This window comes from Nipponia nippon, unplaced genomic scaffold, assembly GCF_047370975.1.
Source record: "Nipponia nippon isolate SJK-2023a ecotype South Korea unplaced genomic scaffold, ASM4737097v1 scaffold_5, whole genome shotgun sequence".
Classification (NCBI taxonomy): Eukaryota; Metazoa; Chordata; class Aves; order Pelecaniformes; family Threskiornithidae; genus Nipponia; species Nipponia nippon.
The window spans coordinates 80,257,919-80,284,744 of NW_028262369.1; the positions used below are offsets into that span (position 1 = coordinate 80,257,919).

The 26,826-nt window shown below is 38.0% G+C and overlaps 1 protein-coding gene across 5 annotated transcripts in view; it reads left to right on the forward strand.

Moving 5' to 3' along the window:
• The window catches only part of COBLL1 (cordon-bleu WH2 repeat protein like 1), an 86,384-nt gene that overhangs the window by 51,793 nt on the left and 7,765 nt on the right, over nt 1-26,826 (forward strand). For 4 of the 5 annotated variants that reach the window (XM_087730611.1, XM_087730606.1, XM_087730607.1 and 1 more), the window contains exons 3-11: nt 4,405-4,606; nt 5,563-5,791; nt 7,490-7,528; nt 8,409-8,503; nt 8,631-8,870; nt 17,635-17,779; nt 18,391-18,459; nt 23,253-23,511; nt 26,122-26,207. In XM_087730611.1, coding sequence (XP_087586737.1) covers nt 4,405-4,606; nt 5,563-5,791; nt 7,490-7,528; nt 8,409-8,503; nt 8,631-8,870; nt 17,635-17,779; nt 18,391-18,459; nt 23,253-23,511; nt 26,122-26,207 — 1,364 coding nt within the window. The remainder of the gene's footprint in view (nt 1-4,404; nt 4,607-5,562; nt 5,792-7,489; nt 7,529-8,408; nt 8,504-8,630; nt 8,871-17,634; nt 17,780-18,390; nt 18,460-23,252; nt 23,512-26,121; nt 26,208-26,826) is intronic. The other variant, XM_087730608.1, reaches the window with a different exon arrangement.

Consider the following 26,826-nt stretch of genomic DNA (forward strand, 5'->3'; position numbering starts at 1 on the left):
CATTCTCAGATGAAGTTGGGTTGGTTTGATCCCTGCTTTGGCATGGTGGATAGCAAGAGCTGTGTAGAACAAAGCAAGATGTGACATAGAGAAATATCCTGAGTGAGAAGAAGTAGGCAGAAGAGGATCAGAATGAAATCCAAAAGGGGTTTTAGAGAAAAAGATTACAAGAGAGAATAATTTTTCATCCTTGGCTTTTTCTATAGGCAATTAAAGCAAAAAACTGAGAGACTGAGAAAAGGAAGGAGGACTGAAATAGCTCATTCCAAAACTTCAGGCATGGGTGGATTCTCTTATTTAAGCCTAGACACCAATTTGTGTTTTGTAGTAGTTGGTGATAGTGATTCAGTTCATCTGTTCAGAATCTGACAGTGGCATTTGCAGTCTCCTATCACCAGGATTCCTGCAGAGGGGTCTGGGCAAACAGTTCTTTAAAAATAAACAAACAGACAAAACCCCCCGGAAAACGTGGCGAGAGCAGCGAGTGGGAGGAAGTTGAGGTACGCTGCTCAGAGGAAGGAAGGAGTGGAGCTTCTCCCCCCTTTATTGGAATGTTTTTCAGAGTGAAGTTTCTGAATGTTCTCTGTTGGTTCTAAATACAGCATAGGACTGAAGAATTTTCTGCAGCCAAAGAAGAAAAAAAAATAACTTGAAGAACTATTTTATTTAGCAGCCTGATAATTTTAAGTTAGGGTTTTGTTTTCCCACAAGGACGAAATGCAGAGTTTGACAAGTTTTCTTGAAATTGAAGAATTAGTTTCAGTTGTATGCATCAGTAGTAACTTAGAGATTTCAAGGGCCAGTATGATAGTGACATGCATTTTATTTGGAAATGGTGTGTCAAACAGAGTTTTGCAGGGCAGCATGTTTAGGGCTTCAGTTTCAGACACCTTTCAGAGAGACCTTAGCTTTGCTGAATTTGATTTCTTAGAGTCCTTTGTGAGTTTCCATTTGATCCGTTCTTGAGTATTTTCAGTCATTAGGGTATTCTTAATAAACTGTTGGTTTACCCTGTATAGCTAGCTAGTGAATAACAAGCTTTGTGGCGTTGCCCTACTTTTCAAAACCTATTGTACTTACATTTGTTAGTAACAAATTCTGGGGGTTTTGGTGTGTTTTTGTTGTTCTCCATGAAAACAAATGTCTTTTTCTCTTTAGAGAATAGGATTAGCAAATATTTGTGGAAGAAAGGCCATGAAGCTATAGGTTTAAGTAATCAGAGATCTATAGAATGCCAAACTGTATCTAGGTTTCTCACTCTTCCTCTTCTTTTCCGTTCCATCCCCTACCTCACAATACTTTTGGTCGTTACTAACAGAGTTTTGTTTGTTCAGTGGTGCTTACTGTGAGTCTCATGACAGGAAGACCTTGTTCCTAAAGTCTGATCGTGTAAGAATCTCAACTTCTTTCTTTTTTTTTTTTTTTTTAACGTAGCAAGTTTCTAGCCCTCATGTTTGGAGAGGAGTGTAGAAACTTGATCCATTTTTCCTTTAAATGCTTGATCCAGTGTTTTGAAGTGACACCTTTCACTGGTGGTTACAAACATAACATGGTTCGATACATTTCCAGAAAACGAAGTAATGTGATGAAGTTAAAGAAGTTGCAAATAAAGATTTTACTGAAATTAGATAAAGGAGAATAAGCAGATGGTGTACTCTGAGACAGCTGATGGCCACTTCTTGGAGTTTTACTGAACGTTATTTATGGAAGCGGTTAAATTTACTGTCATATATGTATTCCTCTACCTGCAATACTTGAAGGCTTTAGCAAAAGTAGTTTTACAAGTTTTGGAGGGTGTGATTACAAAAAAAGATTGGTTTTTTTATCACTGTAGGAATATCTGTCTAAAGCAGTTGTTGAAGGTGTCTTGCCCTCCCAGGGAAGGGGGGGACTTAGAGTCTAGCATCCTCCAGTCAAGCAGGTCATTTCTGGAAGTACCAATGGAAAGCAAATTTGCATTGAATCACTGTTTTCGTGTACTAATTTGCATGTACCTGTCTGTTGTTTGTGAGCAGCTTTGTTTCTCACTTATCATTCTGTCACTTCTTGTGACTCTGGTTAACGTGAGGGCTTGCCCCTGTCGTGGTGGTGCATTTCCATAGGACGGCTTTCTGCGATTTTTGCTTGTGAATTCTCGTCCTGGTTGTCTTTGGTGTTCTTACCCTTCTCCAATAACTGAAGGCCAGAGGAAGGGCAGCTTTTAAAGCTAGTCAGTGTATAAAAATGCACCAGAAAAAAAAGTAATGGGTAACTTATTGCATAGGCTGATAACCAGAAAGGTCACTAGAGAAGTAGTGTCTGCTGTCTCCTCTGGCTCCCTCCTCCCCTCCCCTGCCCTGCCCCCAGTGAAATGGGGGAATGACATGATTTGCATTTGCGGCTCTTTTCTTATTAGAGTGAGATGGGTGTACTTGTTCTATTATGGGTTAGAAGTACAAGAAACAGAGTAGTTCCTTCTTTCTTCTAATTGGAGCAGGTTGTGATACATGCAAGAGAAGAATTGAAATAAACACTCTGGTTTAGCTATGTGAAAAGGGAGGAATAGCTATTTTTCTGCAGTGCTCAATGCATTTCCCATGGTATTCCTCAGGGTGATACATATCATCTAGATGAAGGCACAGGAGTATATTACATTCTTCTATACCTCTTCAGACCACCTGATAGCTGCTTTTTGACACCTTGGAGCATCATTTCTGCATGTTTTTTGGTTTTATTCTTCCTCCTGCCTTTGTCTCCTGAAGCAAGTATTCTCCTGCGACTGAAGCAGGCAGAAACTTTCCTCTGGGGGAAAAAAAAAGTAATAGGTCTTCAGTAACTATATCTGTCAGCTTTCAAACTGTTTCCGTCTTCTGGAAATGCAGCGTATGCACCAGCGAGTCCGGCCCTGCTTCTAGAAATCAGAAGACGGTTTGCTTAAGGAACACTTGTTCTTTAAGACCAAGTGAAAACAGGAATGATATTGTAGGGTTAATTAAAGGGTGGGAAAAAAACAGTGTTCACAGTAATTTCTAACATGGAGTCATTCTTAATTCTTTTTACAGAACCATGTCATATGAAAAGTCTGTTTTAACTTCCTACTTAATAAATGTATTCACGATCTCTATATTATGTAGAATTCTGCTTAGCTTGATGGCTCTTTGTAGAAGCTATCTATTTCCACATTTGGCTATGCTACCAGAATACTTGCATCTGTTATGAGATTACATCTAGAATTTAAGGTTTCTGATAAAGCCATACCAGCCAAACCCTATATTAATTTTCTTTTAGAAACTTCAGTGTTCTTTTCAATGTGGCACTTGATTGCTTCACAGACTTTTAAATTCTTTTCATAATATCCTTGTGAGACAGAGCAGGTGATGGATTTCCCTGTTTGTAGCTGTAACTGAGAGATGCCGAGGGCATCAGAATCAAAATGAAATGCTCCTTACAGATGATTACCCAACTCTAAAAATTATTGAGGAATGACCAGTTCCAGTGACCTGATAGTACTGTAACCTTATTCAGTTGCTGTAACATGCAAAGTTAGGATACTCTCCTTACCTTTGGTCTATTTAAACTTCTATGACACTTCTGTTTAAAGTACAACTTTAATAAATATATTCCAGTACCAACTGAGAATGTTCAGCCTATCTTAATGTGCGGTTCTGCATGTTCTCCTTTGAGTACTGCGAGAACAAGGACATACGGTTAGTGACTACATACGAAAAATTTGGTTTGCCATAGTTCATTGTGAAAAGGGCATCTGTGGCATCACACAGAGCTGCTCAAGAAATGGCATTCAACTACTATATTGTCATTTAGCTTCTTTCCCTCTGTCTGTATTAAAAACCTGGCTCTCATTTTGGGATCCCTAATGCAAGACATCCTTAAAATGTGACTTACTCAAACTTCATTCCTCCTGCTTCCTCCAAATGGCTCATGCTCAGAATTTCTGAAAATAAATTCCCTTGTAACCTCAGAATGGATATTAAAATTTCAAGCTTTGGAAGGAAACTGTTCTTAATGAATAGCAGGGCATTTATCACCACTGCTACAGTTCCCATTAAATGTCAAATGAGGTGGCTAATCCACATCTCCCTGCTGACCTCAGGAAAAGCATCACTTCACACAAGCAAAAATTTCCTCCCTTGCTCAAGTGCTTGGCATGCTTCTGTGCAAGCTGGTTTCATTTTCTCTTTAGTGTTTTGTTTTTTTGGTTGGTTTTTTTTTTGTTTTGGGGGGGGGGTGTTGGCTTTTTTTTTTTTTTTTTTTTTTTTGATGTTGAAGATATTTAAAGTTGGTGTCTGGCAGTAATTATTTAGTCATGGAAGGGAAAGGATGACTTGGGTTAAATGTTTAGCAGCACATTTTGTTATAGCCTGCTTAATTGTCATCTGTTGTGACAGTTCCATTTGTCTTTTACAGGAAGCCCATGATGGACTTGCTGATCTTTCTCTGTGCACAGTATCATTTAAATCCGTCAAGTTATACTATAGAGCTGGTATCAGCAGAAAACAGCCAGATTAAATTCAAACCCAACACACCAGTGGGAATGCTTGAAGTGGAAAAGGTGATTGTAAAGCCAAAACAAATGGATAAGAAGAAACCTGCTCCAGTTATACCAGAGGTGAGAACTAAAATTGAAGTGTATTCAGATATTAGAAGCACTATTGTATTCAACAAGTTGCGCAGATAGCTCAGCCTCCTGTTTCAGCTTTTCCTGTTGTCTCATCCTCTCACCATGCACCCCTGTGAAATGCTTGGCTCCACGTTCTTCGTAACCTCCTCTTAGTTAAAATATATCTCCATTTGTTGCAGCAAATGTCTTTGCTGCCGAAAGAAGGAAACATTATGATATTATTTGAAATCCCATGCCTTACTGTCCTTTTGATAAATTCTGCAGGTATGCAGAATATGATAAATTCTGCAGGTATGCAAGTATGGCTGTATACAGCCTTCCACAAACTGAAGATCAACAACTTGTACCATCTGTCATGCTGTGATATATATGCCCTTCTGATTGTATGGTCATTTTAGTTTAATACATACTGTACTACTTTGTTGTTACTTGACTTTTTTTATATACCCTTAAGAAGGCAGGAGCTTTTAGAAGTACTAAAGCCATTTCTGGGTGTTGTCTAAATCCTTCCTTGGACCTTGTCTGCTGTATAGAAAAACACTGTTTCTAAATTTATCTAAAGCACTTGCGCAGGGCCAGGGGAGCTCTTCTGCTGCCCTTTTACCTTCCTCCTATGCACGTGCACGCATGCACGCATTCGTGGCTCATTGGCTGGCTTCTGCAGCTGCCTGAGGTAACCTCCTAGGGCCTCTGGCTCCAGGCAGGTACCCTGCTGGAAGGCAAATGACAGATGCTGAAGGAGGAGCAGACTGTTTCATGTGTTCCCTTCTTCAGTAGAAGGGAGTCGCAAATTAGTTCTTAGTTTCTCTTGTAATGTTACTGAATTGATAATGTTGGTGAAGTTGGCCATAAGGAAAATTCCTGTGATTACTGTAAGCCTGTTATAAAAATGCCAGTTGTTTCAGAATTTGTGCTGGTATTTATTGGAACTTTCTTCTCTTTAGCAAACAGTAAGGGTAGTGATAAACTACAAGAAGACACAGAAGACGGTAGTAAGAGTTAGTCCACATTCACCCCTTCAAGAACTCATACCGATTATCTGTAGTAAATGTGAGTTTGATCCTTCACACACACTGCTGTTGAAGAATTACCAGTCTCAAGAACCCCTTGATGTGACAAAATCTCTTAATGACCTTGGACTAAGAGAATTATATGCCATGGATATCAGTCGAGGTAAGATAACTTTTGTAAATTGCAGTTACAGAAAAGATTAGTATTTCAGTGATGTATATGCTTTGTTGGGTTTTTTACTTATGAAGAAATTAATTTCTAGCAATTCAGTATATATTTCATTAGTCTTCCACAAAATTGAAACTGGGACAAGTTTACCTGTACTTATGTTTGAGAAGTGCTATATAAAGCTTTTATTTTCTAACAAAGCATTAGGTACCAGCAAAGGTGGGTAAGTACAAATCATCACTTAAAAACAACCCCTTCCTTTCCTTCCCCCACCCCTTCCCCAAAAAGTCCAACAACACTGTAGTTCCCTTAGCTCATAGAAAAGGCATAGAATCATGACGAGCTGAAAAGAACAGGAACATTAAAGAAATTTAGTTTTGTTTTAAAAATAATTTCAAATTTTAAAAGTGTTAGAATATTCTGATGGTGTTTATGTATATTTCTGGGTGCTGTTTGCTAATTTTATAGATTGTGAAGGAATAATAATTCTCTTTTTAATCATGGTCCAACTGGGACACTATGAACTAACTTCCTTATATTTGTATGGACGTTCCTATGCTTGGTTTTAACTTCAGCTGTAAGCCTACCTTTTTCATGAAGGGTTTATTGTACTGTGATTAAAAATTCTGTACAGTGTGGTTTGTTCTGTTTCAGGCGTTTCTCACAGGAGATTTTACCTCAATATAGAATGCAGTAATATTGGCTCATTCCTGTTCTTGACCACTGTTCTATTTGCTTGTTTTACTTTCTGCCCTAAAACTTGGCGGGTTTTGTTGTTGGTTTTTTGTTTGTTTGTGTCTTTTCCCCCCTTCTACCTAAGTACAGTAACCTTATCGTTTGGTTTCAAGAGTTCTCTCAATTACTTCCCAAAGGCCAGTTATCTTGAGGAAGAGGAGAATGACAGATTTGGAAAATAGATCATTTTCCCATGGAGAAAGAAAAAATGAATTATCTCTCTTCTTCACTGGAGAACAACATATTTTTACTTGCCTAAACATGTTACTTGGACTACATGCGCCCATAGTGCATTGTCTTGTTTGTTGTCTGGCTACAGACAACATCTACAGACTGGCAGAGCTGCCTTTTGCACAGTATGACATGTGCTTCACTTGAATCAACAGCCAAAAATCCTTAGGAGAGAATATGAGGCCATATACACTTTCTACAAGGCAGTGCCTCACTAGGAAATTTAGATATACTTCAGTTATTTTGACATAAAGTAGTTCAGCATTTCAGTTTTGCAGACAACGTCAAAGCTCTGAATTTTCAGCTTTCTTTATGAAAGAAAATGGTGAGGTATACCTTTACTTCATAGAATTTAAAGTCAAATCTTATTTTATTCAGATTATATTTTAGTTATACATTCCTCTTGGTTTTCTAAGTTTGGACTGCCTGACAATCCAAAACTTACAGAGCAAACTATTCTATATACTAGTTTTCCTCTTTCCTTCAGAAATATAAGTGGATTCTCTCTCTGTATTTACAAGATTCCAGTCTGTGTTGTTCAGGCTCAATTTCTTAAATGGCTTATAGCATTTAGGTAGTAAAGATACACATCCTTTTAGTTCAGGAAAGTACTCAGTTACTTTTTCCTAATGTTGAAGGTTCGGCTTGGCTTTCTGTGTTTGTAACTTATAACTGCATCCTTCATTCAGATTCACATTTTCTGTCTTTCTTTTTGTCTTTCTGTAGCCACATCACCAGTTGATTTAAATTTACCGTCTTTGCAAGGTACGATTTACTGAAATAGGCGGTGAAACTGTTGCACTTAAGTGACATTACCATCCGCTTCTATTATAACATCTGCTTAACTGTGACATGAGTAATTATCTTTGTCCTATCATAAATGCATATTTTGAAAGGTAACACAGAAGTCGATATACCCAGCTATATATAAAGTATTTCTGTATAGTTTTACCCTGGATCAATTGATTAAATTTACAGTCATGTTTATATTGATACTTGTACCAAGAGCCCATAGTGTTGCTTATTGCATTTGCATTCAATGGGATTTCTTTAAGAAAGTAAAATCTAGTAAAAATTAAAAGGAGACAACCTTTAGATTTACAATTTGTCTGCATGAATAAAACAATGTAAGGAGGATAAATTCTGCAAGATACCAGAATGGACTTGCCTGTCTTTGCTATGACTGCCCTGCAGTTACGTGTGCAGCACCCATCAGGTGTTCAAGTGATCGTTCTCCATCGTCATACCATGTGCAGGCTTGTGCCTGACTTGTCCCACTTCACACTTCGCCATGAATTTAAACTGTTAGGAATTCAGAGCTGGAGAGGCTGATCCTCTTCTTCCCTTTTACAGCCTTTGTGATGTGAACCATAACATATGACAATTGGGTGGGCTGGATTAAGTGTTGGGGATATTAAAAGCAGCTGAAACTCATCTATTCTGAGTTCTGAGAAAGACAGGAAGAACAGGGATGGTAGGAAGCCTGTTCATTTTGCAGCATTTAGAAAAACTATTAGTATAGGTGATTTACAATGCGTTTTGTATATCCTTCCAGGAGGCTTATGACAGACAGTGAAATAGTAAGAATGCAGGAGAAATAATCTGTGCAATAAATAACATCTAGAACTATTGTTTTCTATTTTAGGCTCCTACCAATCTGAAAACTTAGATGTTCTGAAGGAGAAAGAAAACAAAGGTTTTTTCAGCTTTTTTCAACGAAGCAAGAAGAAAAGAGAACAAGTAAGATGTAACTTTGTATAAGCAAAACTTCTAGAAACATTCATATTGACCAATCAATACTGTTGGCTGTTTTCCAGAAAGTATAAGTAACTTGGATATTTTTTTTTTTCTTCCCCCGCACCCCAAGGCTGCCAGTGCCCCAGCAACTCCATTGATGAGCAAGCCCAGGCCAACATTTATCACGAGATCTAATACTGTTAGCAAGCAGTATGATTCAAACACTCTGCCATCTGAAATGCCGAAGAAACGGAGAGCTCCTTTACCGCCTATGCCAAATTCTCAGAGTGCTCCCCAGGAACTTGCACAAGCCCAAGTCAGACCGGCATCTGACGTTGTGAAATCTAACAGCCTTAATAGGAATGAACAGGTTAGTTACATTTGCTTCGCTTCTCTTAAATCAAGAAGTTTAGACATAATAATCCTGATAACCCTGTTAATATCTGCTGAGGCTTGAAATAAATGGGAAATAAAGGTGTAGTACTTGCTTTTAAAAATTTTAGTTTGAAAATAACTACATAAATTAAAAGATGCGTTCCTTTTAAACTTTATATCCTGTATCCAAAGTAGCAGCTGTAATTTTGAAAAGGCAAAACCAACTTATATAAGTTGATACTGTGAGCACCTTTTTGTTCTCTTTGATGAATAGTTTATATATTTAAATGTGATAACATTGTCTCACTCTATCATATCTAGTAATTGATGTTTTGGTATTTCCAGTCATTTTTAATGTTGTAGTTACATGCGATAGAGTGGTTTGTTCTTTACATTACATTACTAGAAAAAGGTGGAAATCTTGGGAGGTAGTCTTAAAGTTCCTGTGCTCCCAGCAAGTTGAAGTAAGGTTTTATTTTAATCAAATAGGGATGTATTTAATTGAAGCTATGAGATATGGGCTACATATTTAAGTAACCTATATATCCCGTGTGGTGCAGAAAGTCTGCCAACAGAATTTGGGGGAACTGATGCATTAGGTATTGCACGTATTGTCAATTGTGAATTCCAATTAAAGATCAAGGCTAAAATTGTCTTTTTTTTTTTTTTTTTATTTCATACTTCGCTTTGAATGCAGTATCTAAAGGTGGGCTTTAATAAATGAGGTTATTGGCATGCTAGAAAAATAAAATGCAGAACTAAATGAAATACAAGTCCGAGGGATTAATTTTGTGTTAGACGCAGAGAGAAGAGATTTCAAACTGTGACTTCCTTTATTTTTATTCACTGATTTACTCTTTCATTGATGCACAGAACCACAAGAGAGCACTGTTTAACAGAAGTTCTGAATTTGTGTATTGTGTCCTGCTGAAAAGCTTTATCATTTGAAGAAGACAAAGGTTTCTTTCTGTATTTTGATAAAAGGAACTTTGTGGGGGAAAAAAAGTCATGATCTTTTTTTTACCTCATCATGTTTGTCTTTTAATTGAATTCAAATTTTTTGAAAATAACTTATTAATGTCAACACGCTTTAAATGATTCATATCCTATTATGTCTAACAGTAATGTATGACTGCTGGGCTAGGATCTGTCACTCAACAAAATTGCTTAGATTTATTATTTTGTACTGACGTTTCTTATTCATCTGAAGTGATTTGACTGAAGTTGAATAGCTCATGAAGAAAGGACAGAAGTCCAGATTAAGTTATATTTTTGTGTGTATTTTCCATTTTGTACTACTTTGTGCAGCTCCCTTAGAACTTAAAAGCCTTTGGCATGTGTTTTTTAAGATGACTTCTGTTTCATTCAGATTTGATTGCACAGTGATTTATCAGGTAATGGAGAGCTTGGGACTTGAATGTGGGCAAATATTTGCTCTGTGCTTTGAATTTTATTAATTCATGTAAAATATTTTGTCTTTTTAATATCTACTTTCCAATAAATATCATCTAATGGATGAATTTGGACTGCCTAGTACATATTGCTCAACTTGATCAGGGAACTCTTAGGAGGGATCCTATAAGAGACTTCCTTGGAGGATAAAGCTGCTCCTTGGAAGAGTGCTGAGATATTTTCAGAGACAGCCTTCCTGCAGCACAAGAGTGGTCCATTCCCCTAAGTGGGAAAAGGAGTAGGCATAAAAATAAACAGTCCCATTTAAATGTGCTGCTGAGAGAGCTCAAGTGCAAAAATAAGCATGTGAGGGATGGAAAGGGGACAGAGCAATTCCCCAAAAGAAATACAGAGATACTTCTTAGACACGCAGAGATGCAGTTAGCAATGCAAAGGCAAGCCTGAAGCTTGAAGCGGCAGGAGATGTCAAGAATAACAAGAGAGGCTTTTGTAAGTTAGAGGCAAGCAGAAGTCCAAGGATGAAGGATGAGGTCATATACCTTTATTTTAGCAAGGTGTTTGTCACAGTCTACCACAATATTTTTTTTTGTTGAAAAGCTAGGACGGTGTGGACTAGACAGGTAGGACAAAAAACTGGCTACAGCTCAAATGGTGGTGGTTAATGGCTCAAAGTCAGACTGGTTGTCAGGTGGAGTTCCTGAGGAGTTAGTAGTATGGCCAATACTGTTAAATATCTTTTATAAACATCCCAGATGATGGAATTGAATGCACCCTCAACAAACTTGAAATTGACACCAAACTGGGTGGAGAGGTAGGTACTCCAGAAGAGCCACCATTCAGGGAGACAGTGACAGGCTGGAACTGCATGAGGTTTAAAAAAGGTGCACGTGAAATTCTCTATCTAGAATGGAGTAATCCCAAGCACCGATAGAGGCTGGGGTCTGGCTACGTGATCCACCTTGAATCCAGTGTACTACTATGTCCAGATTTGGTTCCTGCAGTTCAAGATAGAGATTAAATACAGGCAAGAGTCCAGTGGAGGGCTACCATGATGTTTAAAGGTTGGAGAACGTAAATGTCCCAGCGAAAAGAAGGCTCAGATGGGATCTAATCGCATTCTTCTGGTAACCTAGAAAGCGTTACAGGAAAAGTAGAGGTATACTCTTCACGAGGATGCGTGGTGACAGGATGAGGGCCAATGGGCACTAGGTGCTTCAGAGGAAATTCCATTCAGATGCAAGAGGAAAACGAATCACTATGAGAGCAATTGACCATTGGAACAGGTCGCTCAAGAGAAGTGGTAGAAGCTCCCTCACCAGAAATACCCAAGCTGTGTATTGACAGGTTCCTGCAATAACCTAAGCTAACACCCTGTGTTCAACAGAAGGTTGGACCAAATGATCTCCAAAGGTCCTTTCCAACTTAGACGTTTCTGTTTCACATGGGTGCATCAGACTCTTGATTTTCAAACCTGTATGCACATAATTAGGAGAACAGAAAAAACACAATAGGGCTTCATCACTAACAGAAAACAAGTAGTACTTGTTTTTGCTGTGTGATCAGGCACTGCTTGAGTAATGCTGGCAAGGGGAAGATTTGGAAGCTTGTTTCTCAGAGCTTCCACTGAAGTCTCTAAAATAAAGAAAAAGGTATCTCCAGCTATTGATACTTCTGGTTTCACTTAACTGTAAAATAAAGGACAGTTCCCTTAAAAAGAGCAGGTGCTAAGTGAGGGACAAAGTAAAATAATTTTATTTAAACAAAAATGTCGTTTACAGGATTTGCAACTTTATAAATGAAATTGGGCACTATTTAAATACCTAGTAAGAATCAGTCTTTATTCCAAGAATTGACATTCTAAATACAGAATTTGAAATGAAACCTATAAGCATTGTAGAACAAAGTCAGTTTTGATGGTTGCACAGCATTTCATCATCTGTATCATGTGCATTAATGTTTTCTCAACCCAAAGTGACCAATTTATACTCCGTTTAATCCAAGTCAGTTCTCGGTATGCAGCAAGTGCAATGGTCACACTAGACCACAATTATTTCACTGTGAACAATATAAGAATTTGGTCTCTCATATTCTCCGCTGTTGAAAATGTGCATCGTGCTGGTAGGATTTAAAGTCTTTTTCGGGTTGCTCACCAGCCTGATTGGTGTGTTTGCTGGCCTATTCAGTATGTCTGGGAGTTTCACTGCTATTGCAGTGTCCCATTAAGTTAATTTACTTAGGATATACTTTTTTTTTTTCTTAAGGGTTACTGTTTATCTGCTTTTGCCTTACAAGAAGCATTTCCTTGCAAATCATATGGCTTTTAAGAACGCCTAAGTTCTGAAGCCTGCCCTTCAGTTTATTTGGCAGACTGGCTACGTACTTTATTTCTTCTGTGGACCAGGATGACCTTCTGCATGTGCCTTACTGTGGACAAATCTCTTTTGTAACGTCCACAAGGAAGACAAAGTGAAATGTCAGTTTTGCCTGGATAAACTGTTTGCCTGGTTTTGATAGAAACATGCCAAAGTAGTAACATCAGAAAACAGTGAAATGAGCCAACTTTAAGGGAACAGTGTTCTCACTGTTGTCTTTCTTCAGATTCACAGTGTATTGTAGTCCAATTTCTCACAGTATGAAAAAGGGTTTTAATGTTTACCTCCTACAGCTTCTCGACTTCTTTTCCCCTAAAAAAGAAACTGCTTTCTCTTTATATGAGCAGTTACATTCTGGTATGAGAGTTGGAATTTTTTCTGCCTCAATTTCAGAGCGATTATAGAATTAGTTTGTGGAGATATGTTCCTATTTTTAGGGGAGAAATCAGTACAATGGATGTAAGGGTAACTTTTGCAAGTTATTATGTAGCATGATTTGCTCATTCTATATGAGACTCAGAAGGTGACTAGTAAGCTTAAATAGTTAATGTTTGTCCAGCAAATTTCTATGTTAAATCAGATTGGAAATGAGCGTGTTAGTCTCCAACATTGAAATCCCTCATTTATTTGTCAGTTCTAATTTTGGGCAAGATGGCTCTTGCCAGAAGTATGTTTAGCACTAGCAAGTTTAAATACACTTGCAAGTAGAGAGGACTCTCGAGGGTTTTTGCAAAGTGCTGCTGTATAATGCGGTATGTGTATCTTCACAGCTTTCATAAAAGTGGATGCAATTTTCTAGTAATAACGCTTCTTTAAAAGAAAATTTCTTTTGGCACTTGATTATGTCTAAAATGCCATTGCTGATTTTCTTCCTAATGCTTTATTTATAAAAACTAGACTGCGAGAGCTTCATTTTATCCCATGAATGTTTGTCTTCTTACAGTGTCTTCTGTTATTGTAAAGGAGCACACATAAACTATGCTTGGGTAGCAACAATTAAGTGGAGATTTTCAGTCAAAACATTTACAGTTTTAAATGATGGATAGAAGCTTCTCAACTGTAGAAATATAGCTTGCTTATATTTACACAACCCTAACTCCTAAAGAAATTGAAATCTCCAGCTTACCCCTTAGAAAAGAAAGGGAAGGAAAAGATGGGAGAATGGGGGGAGGGACGGAAGCAACTAAACCATGAAGTATATCTGAAAAGATTTATTAGCCACTGTCATGGAACAGCTTACTTAAGATTTCTGGGAGGGATGAGCTCCATGCTTAAGGAGTTACACGAGAGGCTCAGTTGCCTGAAACTTGATGGCTAGCCCTTTAAAGGAGAAGTTGGGCAGTGATGCAGTGAGCACTACGAACATCAGGGAGGTCTCGAATAGAGCCAGTGTTACCTGGGAGAAGCCAATGCTCAGGCCTGCCTGTTTGCTCTTGCTGAAGTCTGCATGAAGATCATTTGGTACAATTCTGATATCATTCAGAATTGGTGGTGAACATGGCATACATCTACTTTTCAGGATACCAAATTGTCCCTTTATTGTATTTACTTCTGTGCCAGCAAGTATGTAGGAGAGAATAGTAATGTCAGCTGTTTGGACAGAATAACACCAGCTGAGTTTCTACAAATATATTCTGTATGTCTGTCCTTTCCAGTAGGTCGGAGGTACACTACTTCCTCTATAGTATGTTGGCTATGTTTAAGTAGTTTGGGAAGCTTAAGTCAACGTAATAGAAATTGAGTGCATTAATCATTGCAAGAGCAAATATAATTTTCTTTTTCCTGTTACTCCTTGGGCATACGTTTGCTGCATACTTGTACAAAGGGAAGAAAGAAATACTAGCAATATGACTAACAATGTGCTTTGATATCCTAGTCGCCTATATATCTTCTGTTAAACCTGGTTATCTGTGGCGCAAAAGAGGTACTGGTGGTATGAAGACGTGTACATAGTGACCCTTGGTGCGAGGTATGCTGTCCAGCACACTGAAATGCTCCACTAGCACTACGTTCTTTCCCAAGTCCTTTTGTTTTGTTTTGGTTTTTTTTTTTGCATTCCATTCCAGCTGCAAAATTACTGTGGCTTAATGACCTTTCCTTTGCTTTTTGAAATGCTAAGAAGGACCAGGCACCATGTCTGCCACTGCTTACAGAGGCTGGAACTTGGGAAGCACTGGCCTCTACAAGTCTCTGCTTGGCGTGGCGTGGGATTTGGTGCCACATTTGTCTGTACGTATTTGAGGCTAAAAAGCTTCATGTCCAGCCTTGCTTGTTCCAAGATGAGGAGGGTGTACAGTGTTAAAAGTGGAACTCCTGCATATGTTGTGGAAGTTATGACAGAGTTCACTGGTGTTTCTGCAGAAGCACGGTTAATTACTGTAGCAATTCTAGCATGATTTTTATTAAATGTAACTGATAAAGCACAGTTATCATTGGCAGTTGGTATGACACATGAACACCCAGATGTATATTCCAAAATTTTGTCAGATACATCTTAATAACATTATTTTATTTTTTTTCCATCTGTTTAAAGTACTATTTTCACATTACAGCCTTTGTTAGGATTTGAAAGCTCTTAATATTCATATGTTGAATAATTCCTGAGAAAATCTGTTCAACACTTGAACCTTAACTGGAACATTTAGTACTTTCTCGAAATCTCTCTTTGCAAATCGTTTGTTTCTTTGGATGCAAAGGGCAGTAGAAAGGCTTATAAAAATCTTCTAGTAGCATTTGTGCTCTTATGCCGAGAACATTATTTTCCCCCCTACACACATAGTCTTTCTGTGCAGGAGGGAACTCTGGTGACATCTGTTGAGCTGAGCGAGTGTGCGCAGAACTCTGTGCCAGCCAAGTCAGCTGAGGGAGCCTGTGCGAAGCAGATGAGGGTGCAGAGCTTTGAACAGAGCAACAGTGTCTGTGCGCAGAGTGGAGGGGCTGCAGCTACCAAAGAGGAGAAAAACAGAACTGCCCAACAACAAGGAGGAAAATGATTTAACAATACAAAAAGCCTCATTTGGGGAAATAATACTATATTTGACATCCCCTCCTGCATGAATTCAGATGCTGAATACTATTCATTCATTTTCTTGTAGAACTATTTGGGAACCATGAATAAGGAACTATAGAAGCATAAAGTGATTTTTGTTGTGTGACGTTTTAATCTGGAAACTGACTTGTTTAAAAACTATTCACACATGCAGGTATTTTTAATTAGGAGTGGAGTGCTATGTCCGTATCCTCTGCTGTTCTTAAAAGAACATTTCACCTTGTGCTTTGTTTTTTCTCCTTAAAACCCTGAGTCCTGCTTTGCTGTAAAAGGTTTGAGTTGCTTACTTTGGCATTAAAGTGATAGGTAGAAGAATTGCATGAGCGTTTTGGACAGCGTTGCTCCTTACAGTGCAGCAAGATATTGAAGGGATATACCTGACATCGAGGTGGGACAAAACAGACGACTGAGTATGCCCAGGGTAGCTCAGAGGATGGTTTTCAACGTCCCAGTTCATTCATGCAGGTGTTCTATGGAGGTCTAACAGGAGCTGCCAAACACTGCTTCACAGACATCTTGTGCCAGTATCTTTTCTCTTGTGAGGAATTTTCTTTATAGTTTTGATTGTGTACAACCAAATACTCTAGCTTTTGGTCTTTAATATCCCCCTTATCGTAGGATGTGTCTTTGGTGGTAGCTTTCTAAACGATAAGCATCTTATTCCATGGATATTGACACAGTCAACAATTCTGTTGTCAGTGATGTTTTTGAAAGGATTGTCAGCGAAACAAAAATTTCTAGGTGTATTTAAGCCGTCTCTGTTCCTCCATATTCTGCTTTGTGAAGTGGGCTGCTTAATTGAAGCACCGAGAAGTTCTCTTGAAGATGACCCCACATCCAGTTGCTGTGTGGATCCTTCTAGAAAGAAATGAATGTCACTGCTGGATTTTATTATATTGTAAATAGACAAGTGACAGGGATCAGAATTACTACAGAAACAGGCAGCTGTGTCTAATGCCAAGATACACTCCTTTATTGCTGGGATCCTCAATGTTCTCATTCTAACAGATGTGGAAATACAAGGTTTCTACAGCATAAGGCAAACTGCAGTTAAGAGCGGCAGGCAAATTTACAGCCACTGTCTTTTTGAGACACAATGTATTTTAAAAACAATTTAAAATGCAATTGGACTGCTATATCATAAAACGATGAAGTCTTCAGTAGGTAGCCTTTGTCCATTTTTTAATGGTTTCGATTATTTGTGAAATTAGAACATTTTTTGTCTTTTGCTACAATAATGAGGACATTATTACAATTTAACATCAGTAGGTATTATAATTATTGCTATTACAACTTATTACAATTTAACTTCAGTAAGTATTATGATTATAAGACAGTTGTACTTTCCAAGATAAGTTTTGAAAGCTGGCATTCAAAAAATTTCTATAAAAGTTCAAGTATTTCTAGTAGAGAAAAAAAATCCTAATAATTATGTATACAGCCCAATTAGGACTGCTGTTGAAGGAATGGAGAAGGAAAAGTGTCATGTCATTGCAGTGGGGTGTTGTTGAAGCTTCTTTCCACAGTGATTTTTAGCTACTTTTAGAAAAGAATTATTTGGGGTTTGTAGAATAGCCTGCAGGCATCAAAGAAAATGTAAATTATCTTTTATACTATATGTAACAACTGATTTTTTTTTTTTTTTTACTGCTGTATCTTGTACCACTGTGAATATATTCAATTACTCTAGAAAATCTTCTTTATTTCTTTTTTTTGTATGTTTGTTTGTTTGTTTGGGGTTTTTTTGGAAAACTACTCCTCAGAAGAATTAATATGAGAAACATAATATGTTTGGTAATAGGTATATACTCTCTCTTTCCCAACTGTATATTATAAATACTTTTGGAGAATAATTACTAGAGCTATTTTGCTGTTTTTCTTTCATTGCTAATAATCTTCTCCCCCCACCCCCGTGTCCCTTTCAGGCCCCTCTGGGGTTAGTACGGCAAGGTTCTCTGCCGCTCAGTGACACCGCTTCCGTGAACTCCTCTCTACGGAGGACGAAGCGCAAAGCACCCTCACCACCCTCTAGAGCACCAGAAGATCAAAGTGAAAGCAATAATGAGACTGGTAATCTTCTTATGCTGTTTAATTGGGAGGCAACAGAAAGTATGGCAATTTGGCCAAACATTAAAGAAATGCCACCTTATGAGATAAGACCTTCAAGTAAAAATACGAGTGCCAAACATCTTCAGATTGTAAGGAGTGGTAATACTACTTTATGAGATTAGCTCATGTAGTGTGAGAAAGTAGGCAGGTTTTAAGGCATGCTGATCAGGAAAAAGCAGAAAATAGCAAATTAATTATAGTTAGGTTAACTATAGCGATTGTTTTTATGTTAATCAGATGGACAGCTTGGGGTGGGGAGAAAAGATGAGCTTCTCTAGATCAGAGAAGGTTTAATAGGAAATGGACTGAGAAGAAGAATTTTAGAGAAAGATTTGTTCTTTTGTAATTCTTCTGTTTGAACAAAAATTCAATTCTCTTTGGTTCAAAAATACCTCAGAGTTGAGATTAAAGTATCTGGGAAATGTGACAACGAGCACTGGTTGCTTAAGAGAAGGTGCATTTCTTGAAGAACTCGCCAGTCTGTAAGATCACAATTTAGCATTTTATCTAGAACTTTTGTTGGTGCAGAAATTGAGAGGCAATACGAAAGCTTGTTACTTGACTTTTTGCAGTAACAGAGCCAACAGAATCAGCCCCTACTAAAGTGGAAGAAAGAGCCACCGAAATGCCATCTGAAACAGGTTAGTTCTTTTTCCAAATGCATTGATAAAATTTATTTCATAGTAAACTATGATAATGCATAGTAATAAATTCCTGTACTATACATGTGCCCTATACATAGAACTAATTTTAACACTTCAGATCAATTAAGTTTTCCTTTGAAGTACAAATATGGCTTTCTAAAATAAAGATTTTTTTATCTTTACTGTCTACAGAAACACATACAATATATTTTGTATTGGTCTCTGTGCTTTACATTTAATAAACTAAACATTGTCCCTGTTTTCCTTCCTCCCCCACAAGCTGTAGATAAGAACAAGCCAGAACTTCTGTGATTTTTGTATACCTCATAACAAGCCTTTCAAAAGCTAAAGCCCAGTCTTGTTTTCAGAACCCCTCCTTGTCTGCTCTTGACCTGCATAACCTAGGGGTAGGAGCAAATCGGTGCCTGCCTTTTGGTTTGCATCTGAACAGCCTTTAAAAACATAAGTTCTAAATATAAACTGTATGCATAAATAGTTGTTTATACATTAAATAAAATCATTCGTTGGGTGCTATGGAAAAAATGTGTTATATGAATGTGCAGCTGTTTAAAATATAATTCTTTAGCTGCTGAACATAATACTTTTTTAATTTATGCAATTTGTACTGTTAAGTACTGTTGTTTGTAAGCATCAGATTGTAGGATTCAGATACAAGATATGGCATCTAGGAGTCTTCTAAAATTTTAAAAGCTTTTAGAATCATCAGTGCCAGTGCAGTCTGGAAAAATCACATTTGAATGTATTTCACTAAGAATGAAATATATAAACACTGAGCATGTGGACTGCCAGTGGCATTATATAAGGCTAAACACTCAGTTTCTGTGCTAGTTGACGGGGACTCTTAAGTAATTTTCCAGCTATTTTATTCGGGATGCCAATCAAATTGGTTGGAGTGGTAAAACACAAATGAACCACAATAAGAGTTGAAAAAGTCACTTGCCATCCTAGGTTTCTGGCGGGGGGGGGGGAAGATCAGTAATCAGTAAATTTGGGCTTGCTTTGTGCTTAGGGCAATTTAAATAAATTGTCAGAAAAGGCCATTAATAGCAATAATATGTAACTTAATAAATGGGAAGTACGAACCTCTACTGTGCAGTCTGAGGTTGAACACGTAGTGAAGCTGTAACCTTTCCTTTTCCTAGTTGTTGTAGCAGATGGAGGGTAGTCACTTCTAAGTGAATGGCTCTTGACGTTTATTAGTACTTTAATTTTCTGTGTTGAAAACTGTATTTATCTACATGTGATGGGTCTAAGATGATGAGCAAAGTTACCATTCTGTGATTTAAAATCAAGGTTTTTTTTGTTTTCTTGAGCTTGTTTCTATCTTAAGATGGTAGATCCATGCTAGAATTTCTGCATTTCCCATGACTGTAATGTCCCAAGTGCTGCATAAATAATCAGCCCTGAACTTCATAGAAATGGCTTGTTTGCTTTTCCATAGATTTAGGAACCTCTGCTTGAGGCATTTGAGTTTTGTAATTAAATATTTTAATTTAAGCTGTAATGGAAAGAAATAGAAAAATGCAGCCATCTTCACTGGGCTTAGAACACTCTGTGGTGAGCCCTAGGATTTACTTCTGCACTTAGTGACAGTCTTCATTCTCTAGTCCTGCTGCTGCTGTCTTTATGCTGAAGACTTAATGCAATGCATTTTTTTAAATGTAGAGACAAGTCACATAGGACAGCTTCATTGCCCTTTTTTTCTTTTTCTCATGGGATACTGCTGCTCTCTGGTGGCATCTCTGAAACTGTCCTGAGGCCTATTTGTAAAGAGTCCTTTTAGCAAAGCCCATCATGCTGTGAGAATCAATATTCACCTGTGGCAAAATAATTGCAGTACACTTGTCCTATTCCAAGCCTGAAGATTATGCAGGTTTGGGTATTGTTTTAAATAGATAAAATAGTTCAGTATATCTTTAATTGCTAAGTTGAACATAATTTAACTTTGCATAAACTCAGTAGTTCCTTCCATTTGGATCAATACTGCTTTGATTGTCGGGCTTCTGGAAGCATTGTGAGTTTTTGTTCAGCTGTGACTGGCATTCCCAAAGGAGTTCCCTTAAGCATTGCTACTTTAGCAAATATAGTGTTACCTTCTGCCCTGTAATGACCCACTGCAAATGTTCAATAAATGTTACTTGGTGCCTAAGCAGTGCATAGCTAACGGACGTGTACATCAGTTTGGAATAGGCAACATTTCTGTTGGGAAACGACAGTTTTCCCATGGTGTAAAAACAGACTGTACCTTGACAAAAGTAGTTTGAAGGCATACGTCTACTAGAATAAACATTTAGAGAGAATTAATTTGAACATTTGGAATTATAAACAACAATTTTTTTTCTCAATTATGATTTTTGTTCCCCTTCCCAAAGCTTAATTAATGCTCAGTCTTTTTTTCTAGGGAAGAGGGTGAAATGGTGTTTTTAAAAAAAATAAGTTTAAAGTTACAGATTTTTAAATAATTTCTCATTAAACAAATCCCTTGATATAATCTTCTTGGTTACAGTATCTCTTAAGAACCTTTTTAAGGACTGTAGAGCCAAGAGCAAAACCACTGGCAGATTTGCATGATGTAGTCAGGCTTTCTGGCTTTGGTGCTTACAAGCAGAATGGCTCACAGAGCAGTGTCAGCCTATTCGCTCTTGTGCAAACAGTATCCTTACTGACTCAAAGGAGACTTGCAGTTGATATGTCAGTCACCTTATCAGGTATGTCTTCATGATGCTATCCTGTAGGTTTTAACAATGTTCTCTTAGGGCTAATTAAAACTCAATGACTAATGTTCATAGAGAGGAAATTATACACAGACAAAAATGCAATTTATATTATATATGTACTTAAATATAGAGTATATAAGCAATAAGGCAACAGTATTTAGCCAGTATTGCCATAAGTACTTCCTAGCAATATGTTGCATATAAAAACTCTAAACTGAGTATTTGGAAACAAGTCATAAAATCTGAACTGTTCCTCTGGGGAGCTAACTGCATGATGTAAGCGAAGGATGGCTATTAAATGTTGTTCATGTATCAAATGCATTCAGACTTTATTCTGCTGCAGCAGCGGTGGCCCAGGTCTGGAACGAGATCCAGTAACAGGTGAAAAACTACAAGTTGAAATTAACTCCAAGCAAGGCTGATACTATGCTGACAAATCACGTAGAACACTTTTTCCAAAGTGTGAGGGTTGGTTTTTTTGGCGTTACACATTTGTAGGCCAGGTTAGTCCATTCCAAAGCTTGGAAGTGTTCCTGAGACAGCAAAGGACAGACTTTCACATGGCAGGGATGTCAGCAATGTCTCCTACCAACCCAAGCAAAGTTTCCATCCTATCAGTATAGATACAACTCAGCCTTTATTATACTTCTCTCCAGAGGAAGAGCGACAGAGATGACAGCAGTGGCTGGGCATGAAGCCATAGCAACTCCAGAATGCTTCCATTTGTCTTGTCAGAAGTCCTGGCTGTGCTTTGTTGCATAATTCAGGTTTCCACAGAGTATTTAGACGGAAGGTCTTAGTTTTTGTTCCTGTGGCTGTTGACGGCTCAGGCCCACAGCGTAATAGTTCTCATCGGTGACGGAGACTGTTCTTGAGAGCTGGTTATGGGCTGTGGAATAGCCTCAGCAGGTTTGATGTTTGCCCACGTTCTGTTATGCTTTGCTTGTGCCTTGTGACATATTTATTTATCTTTGCACACATAAAATCGTACTGCTATCACTAAAATCATCTCCCAGAGTATTAGGCTGCTGGCATGACTTTTCCCTAGATGAAGATGAAAGGACTTGGCAGGGGGGAAAAGGAAGAGAAGGCCCTTACTAATAGTAAATTCTTAAGGAGTCCCTTTAATACCAGTGTGACATATTGGTATGCACCTGTGCTTAAATCACATGGAAGGAGCTCACCTGCACCACTTTGCAGTCTTGCCCTCCTTTCCCTGGGGATCTAAATGACCTCCACATTCAGCGCTATGACACGTTGATCACATTTATTAGGTGGATTTATTAGTTTAACTTCAGGTACAGTGACTTACGTGTGTCCTAATCCAGTAACTAAACCTTTTGGTTTAACTATGCTCTAGCTGAAAACATAATTATTTTTATGGGTTAACACTTTTCTATGTACTTTATTTTTGTGCACTTCTACTGCAACACAGGGCACTGCACAAGACACTTCTAACTATGTTTTAATACGCTTAATAATTATGTGAAATTTTTTATAGTGGTGAGCAAACTTGTTCAAACCATGGGCAAAACTGAGATTTGAGTTGCTCTTTAGTTCTTTAACATACCTACTCTGATATAAAGGAACCGTGTATTTTAAACCTCATTGGACAGCTAATGGAAGTATTAAGAAATCTGGGTAAAATAAACTGTCTACCTCCACAAAATTTGGGATTATGATATTGTTAAATATATTTTGATCTATCCCAATCCAGTACTTGGGTTAAACAAGGAGAATGTTATACAGTAGTTACAGATGCAGAAACAGATTGACAGTAGCAAGGCAATGAGCATATTCTTACGTGTAAAAAGAGAGAATTGGAAAGAATCAGAAAATACTGTGAAGTTAAAACTCTGAATGCATTTTTTTTTTTTTTACCTGAATTATGAAGAGAAGTCTCAGTTTTCCTTCTTCAAACTACTTACACTGACTTCACCAGTCCCTTTGTATCTGCACCCTGCATTGAGTTGTGGGTTGTTTTGTTTTTTGTTTTGTTTTGTCTTTTTGGTTTTTTTGTTTGTTTGTTTTTTTTCCTTTCTGTGAGTGTAGGTGTAAGGAGCTCAGAATACAACCTGGAAGAAATTGATGAAAGGGAAGAGATGAGTGTGCAACAGAGAGAGGACAGTGAAAGTACAAATACCTCTCTCGGGATAGGAGAGGTTACTGCAGCCTTCAGCTCTGCTGAGGTACCACTGGAAACTGAAAAAAATGATCCTGCTTCATCAGCTCCCGTTCCTGGCAGTGTTTCTGTAGACAACTCACAAAGCTTCAAGGAAGAGAAACAAGAAAATATGAGAACAGATGGCAAGTAAGTACGTTTTGTGACAAAGAAAGGAGCATTGGGGAGGGAATGGGGGAGGCAAATAAAACGTAGAGTGCTGTTTCATTGTGGAGCACAGAATAGAGAATTGTGAGAGAGGATTGAGCTTAATATGCTTAGCTTTCATTGTAGCACTCTTCTGTGCACAGTAATTCATGAAGCTTTTAAACAAAAATGACAAAGTGTTCTGCAGGCTGTTTTGTTTAAGCCTCCTTTTCCTTACTACTTAAGCAGCCGGACCCCAGAAAAGCTGAAGCCAGCTCTAAAATACCCAGCATATTTACTAGAGCAGCGTGCTGTGAAAAAATTTGGATTGATTAGTAAAATGAGAATTTACAAATTCATTCTTACAGTTGGGGAAAAACAGGTAGATCGGCCATTTCTGTTCTTCCGGGCACAGTTATCTATTGCTTGCATATTTGTTTTGGTTTTAATTTTTCTTTTGTCTTTGCCTTATATGTTAGCCAGTTGTCTTGACCTGACTCGATCCATCCGCTCTCAGGAAAACAAGTTAACTCTGCCTTCTTAAAGAATAAACACATTAGTTTCCTTAACCGCTCTTTTTCCCTTCTGGTGATGCTGCCCTTCAGCATGTTTGTTAAACTACCTGACTCAGCAGGTTTCCAACATGAGTTAGTGCCTGCTTGAAATAAATGTTGATTGTCCAGAGAAGTCCCATTGTGTTAATGTAATTCACTATTTCTCCGTTCCCTGGGGCAGCTAAACTGGCTACTCTTCCCAATTTAAATTGAAAGACCTATTTCAGTTATTGTACTGAAGCCAAAATGTGTGAATGCTCTAGTAGCCAAGAACTTTCAAGGTAGCATGGAGAGCTTTGACTTGTATTTCAAAGGTCTTTTTTGTCAGCCCAAGACCAAATGGGGCTTTGCAAAAATCTCTGGTGCTCTGTCCTGACAAATACTCTGCCAGTTGCTTGGGTGTGTCTGCTCTATGGGGATCTACGAGGAGGAGGATCAGCCAAATGTTGTTTTTGAGTTGTCTTGAACTTGTAGATTATCAGACCGGTGTTATTGGGGCAGTTTGCCTAATTGCCAGGGGATGTTTCTTTTCTTCCCCCCCCCCCCCCCCCCCCCCCCCAACTTGTAATAGCCTTGTAATAGCCTTTCATGGCCTATAATCCTGGCAAGTATCATCCAGCATGCACTGGGCTCTAACGTTAGAGCTTGGCAATCCTTTCTTTCCTGAAATATCACAGGGATTCCAGAATGAGGACTAGGGTTTCTCTAACATTATATTTCTTGAAACTTTTTGATAATTAATAACTTTTGTATAAGATCTAGTTACTTTGAAGAAGTGGTTTTAATCAAACCAGGGACATGTGTAATATTCCAGTCAAAACCACTGATTTCTCTAATGACACTCTGTGGTGTTCTGTGGCTTTTGGTTGGGTTTTTTGGGGTTGTTTTTTGGTGTGTGTTTTTTGTTTGTTGTTTTTTTTTTTAAAACAGTTCAGTCTGTTGTGAATAGTTTGTAGTTCAGTCTCTCAGCTGTGTTCAAGGGAATGAAGATAAGCAAGAGTACGGAGCACAGGACTGAGCTTTAACTTTCTTCCAACAATAATTTTGAGAGCGTATGCTCCTGTTTAGTGGTTTATTGGACACTTACAGTATATTTTGGACTGTACAAGCAACATGAGGATGGATGGTTATTGAGGAATTTATCATTTTAAATGATTCAGAGCAGATGTTTCAGCCCAAGGCACCGGTCCCTGACAACTAATACATTTGATGTGGCAAATGAATTGGAATTTTCATAATGCCAGTATTTGTAATTACAGAAAATAAAAGTATCTTAAACAGGGATGTAAGTTTGAAGTTCTAATAATTCTTTTAAAGAGAAATTTTAAGTATTTTGGCCTCTTTTCGTTTAGCTTTTTAAGCCAAGGGCTTAATATTTCCCCCCAAAAAGATGAGGGGTTTATTCAGCATTTGTGCAGTTCTCTTTTCCCCCGTGATCTGAGGACAGAAATTATATGCATTTGCAAAATGTTTAGTATGCAAGTAACATGTTTGATGCACGTTTCTTTGTTGTTCTCAAGGTATGTCTTGAAAGGGACAGAAAATTTTTCATTACTGTTTTGAAAAGTCTGTACTGCACAGTTCATATGTTCATATGCAGTCAGCGTCTCGTGCAGCTTCCTGCGTATCGTGTTGGGGACAAAATCAAGGACACGGTTTAAATGTCGGGGGTGTCGGAACACTTCACACTAAGAACACTGTTATATGAATGATAAAGCATCACCGTTGTGGCTTCACTGAAATGGAGTTGTTATTGGAAAGGGGCTTGTTCAAACGGCACAAGTAAACAAATGGAGGGGGAGAAGGGAAAGGAAAACTGATCATCTGCTTACACAGAAGAGAGTGAAGCTGCATGTCATTTTGATAAAATATCATAGCAGCATTTCCTCTTGTTTTAAAAAAATAAAATAATTATTCTGTTGAGTACTCCAGTGTTTGGCAGAGTGATTCTATTTTGTCCATCTGTGTTTGGAGAATATTGCCAGTTCTCTTGCATCGTTTCTTGTGTTTACTGAAATGAATGATACCAGCATATTTAATGTACTGTTGTGCTTTGCAGAGGACCACAGACTAAGATAAGCAGTGAGCAAGCTGCATTTGAAAAAGACAGGAAGCTTAGAGTTTTGGATCAAAATAAAAATGATGGTGAGTAGTTCCCACTCATTTCTAATACTTCAAAACAAGGTTGAAGAGAACTTTTCTATTCCTTTGAAAAAAATTACAATACAGTCAACTCTTGAATCTATCATCAGATTATTTTCGTTATACTTCTCTAGCTCTGGTGTATCCTCCTTGAGATGAGGTGACAAGAATGGACTGCAGTTTTGTTTTTTTGGGTTTTTATTTTTAATATTTTTTTATTACTTCCTATAGCAGTAGTGAAAGCCGCATCGCACTGTTGTAGGGCGGTATGGGGGGAGCAGTGCTGAGGAGAGGGAAGGCTGGACACAGAGGTTATCCTGCCACATGGTGTGACATGGGCACCGCACCGCAGCGGGGAAAGAGAGGCCATCGGTTGGTCTTTGCTTACGAAATTAGCATGAGTGTTCTGCATGAAAATGCAAATATTTTTAAACACGAATAGAACAAAGAGACATGCTGATTTGAAAAGAAATGATGACATCCTGTGATCTAATGGATCGTAAATTTTTCTGTGGATTTAGTGACCTGACTGATTTATTTTACCCTTTTGCGACACTGATTTTCAGATTTATATATTAGGCCTTCTATAGTCTTTTATATTCAGTGCACTTCTGTTTATAAA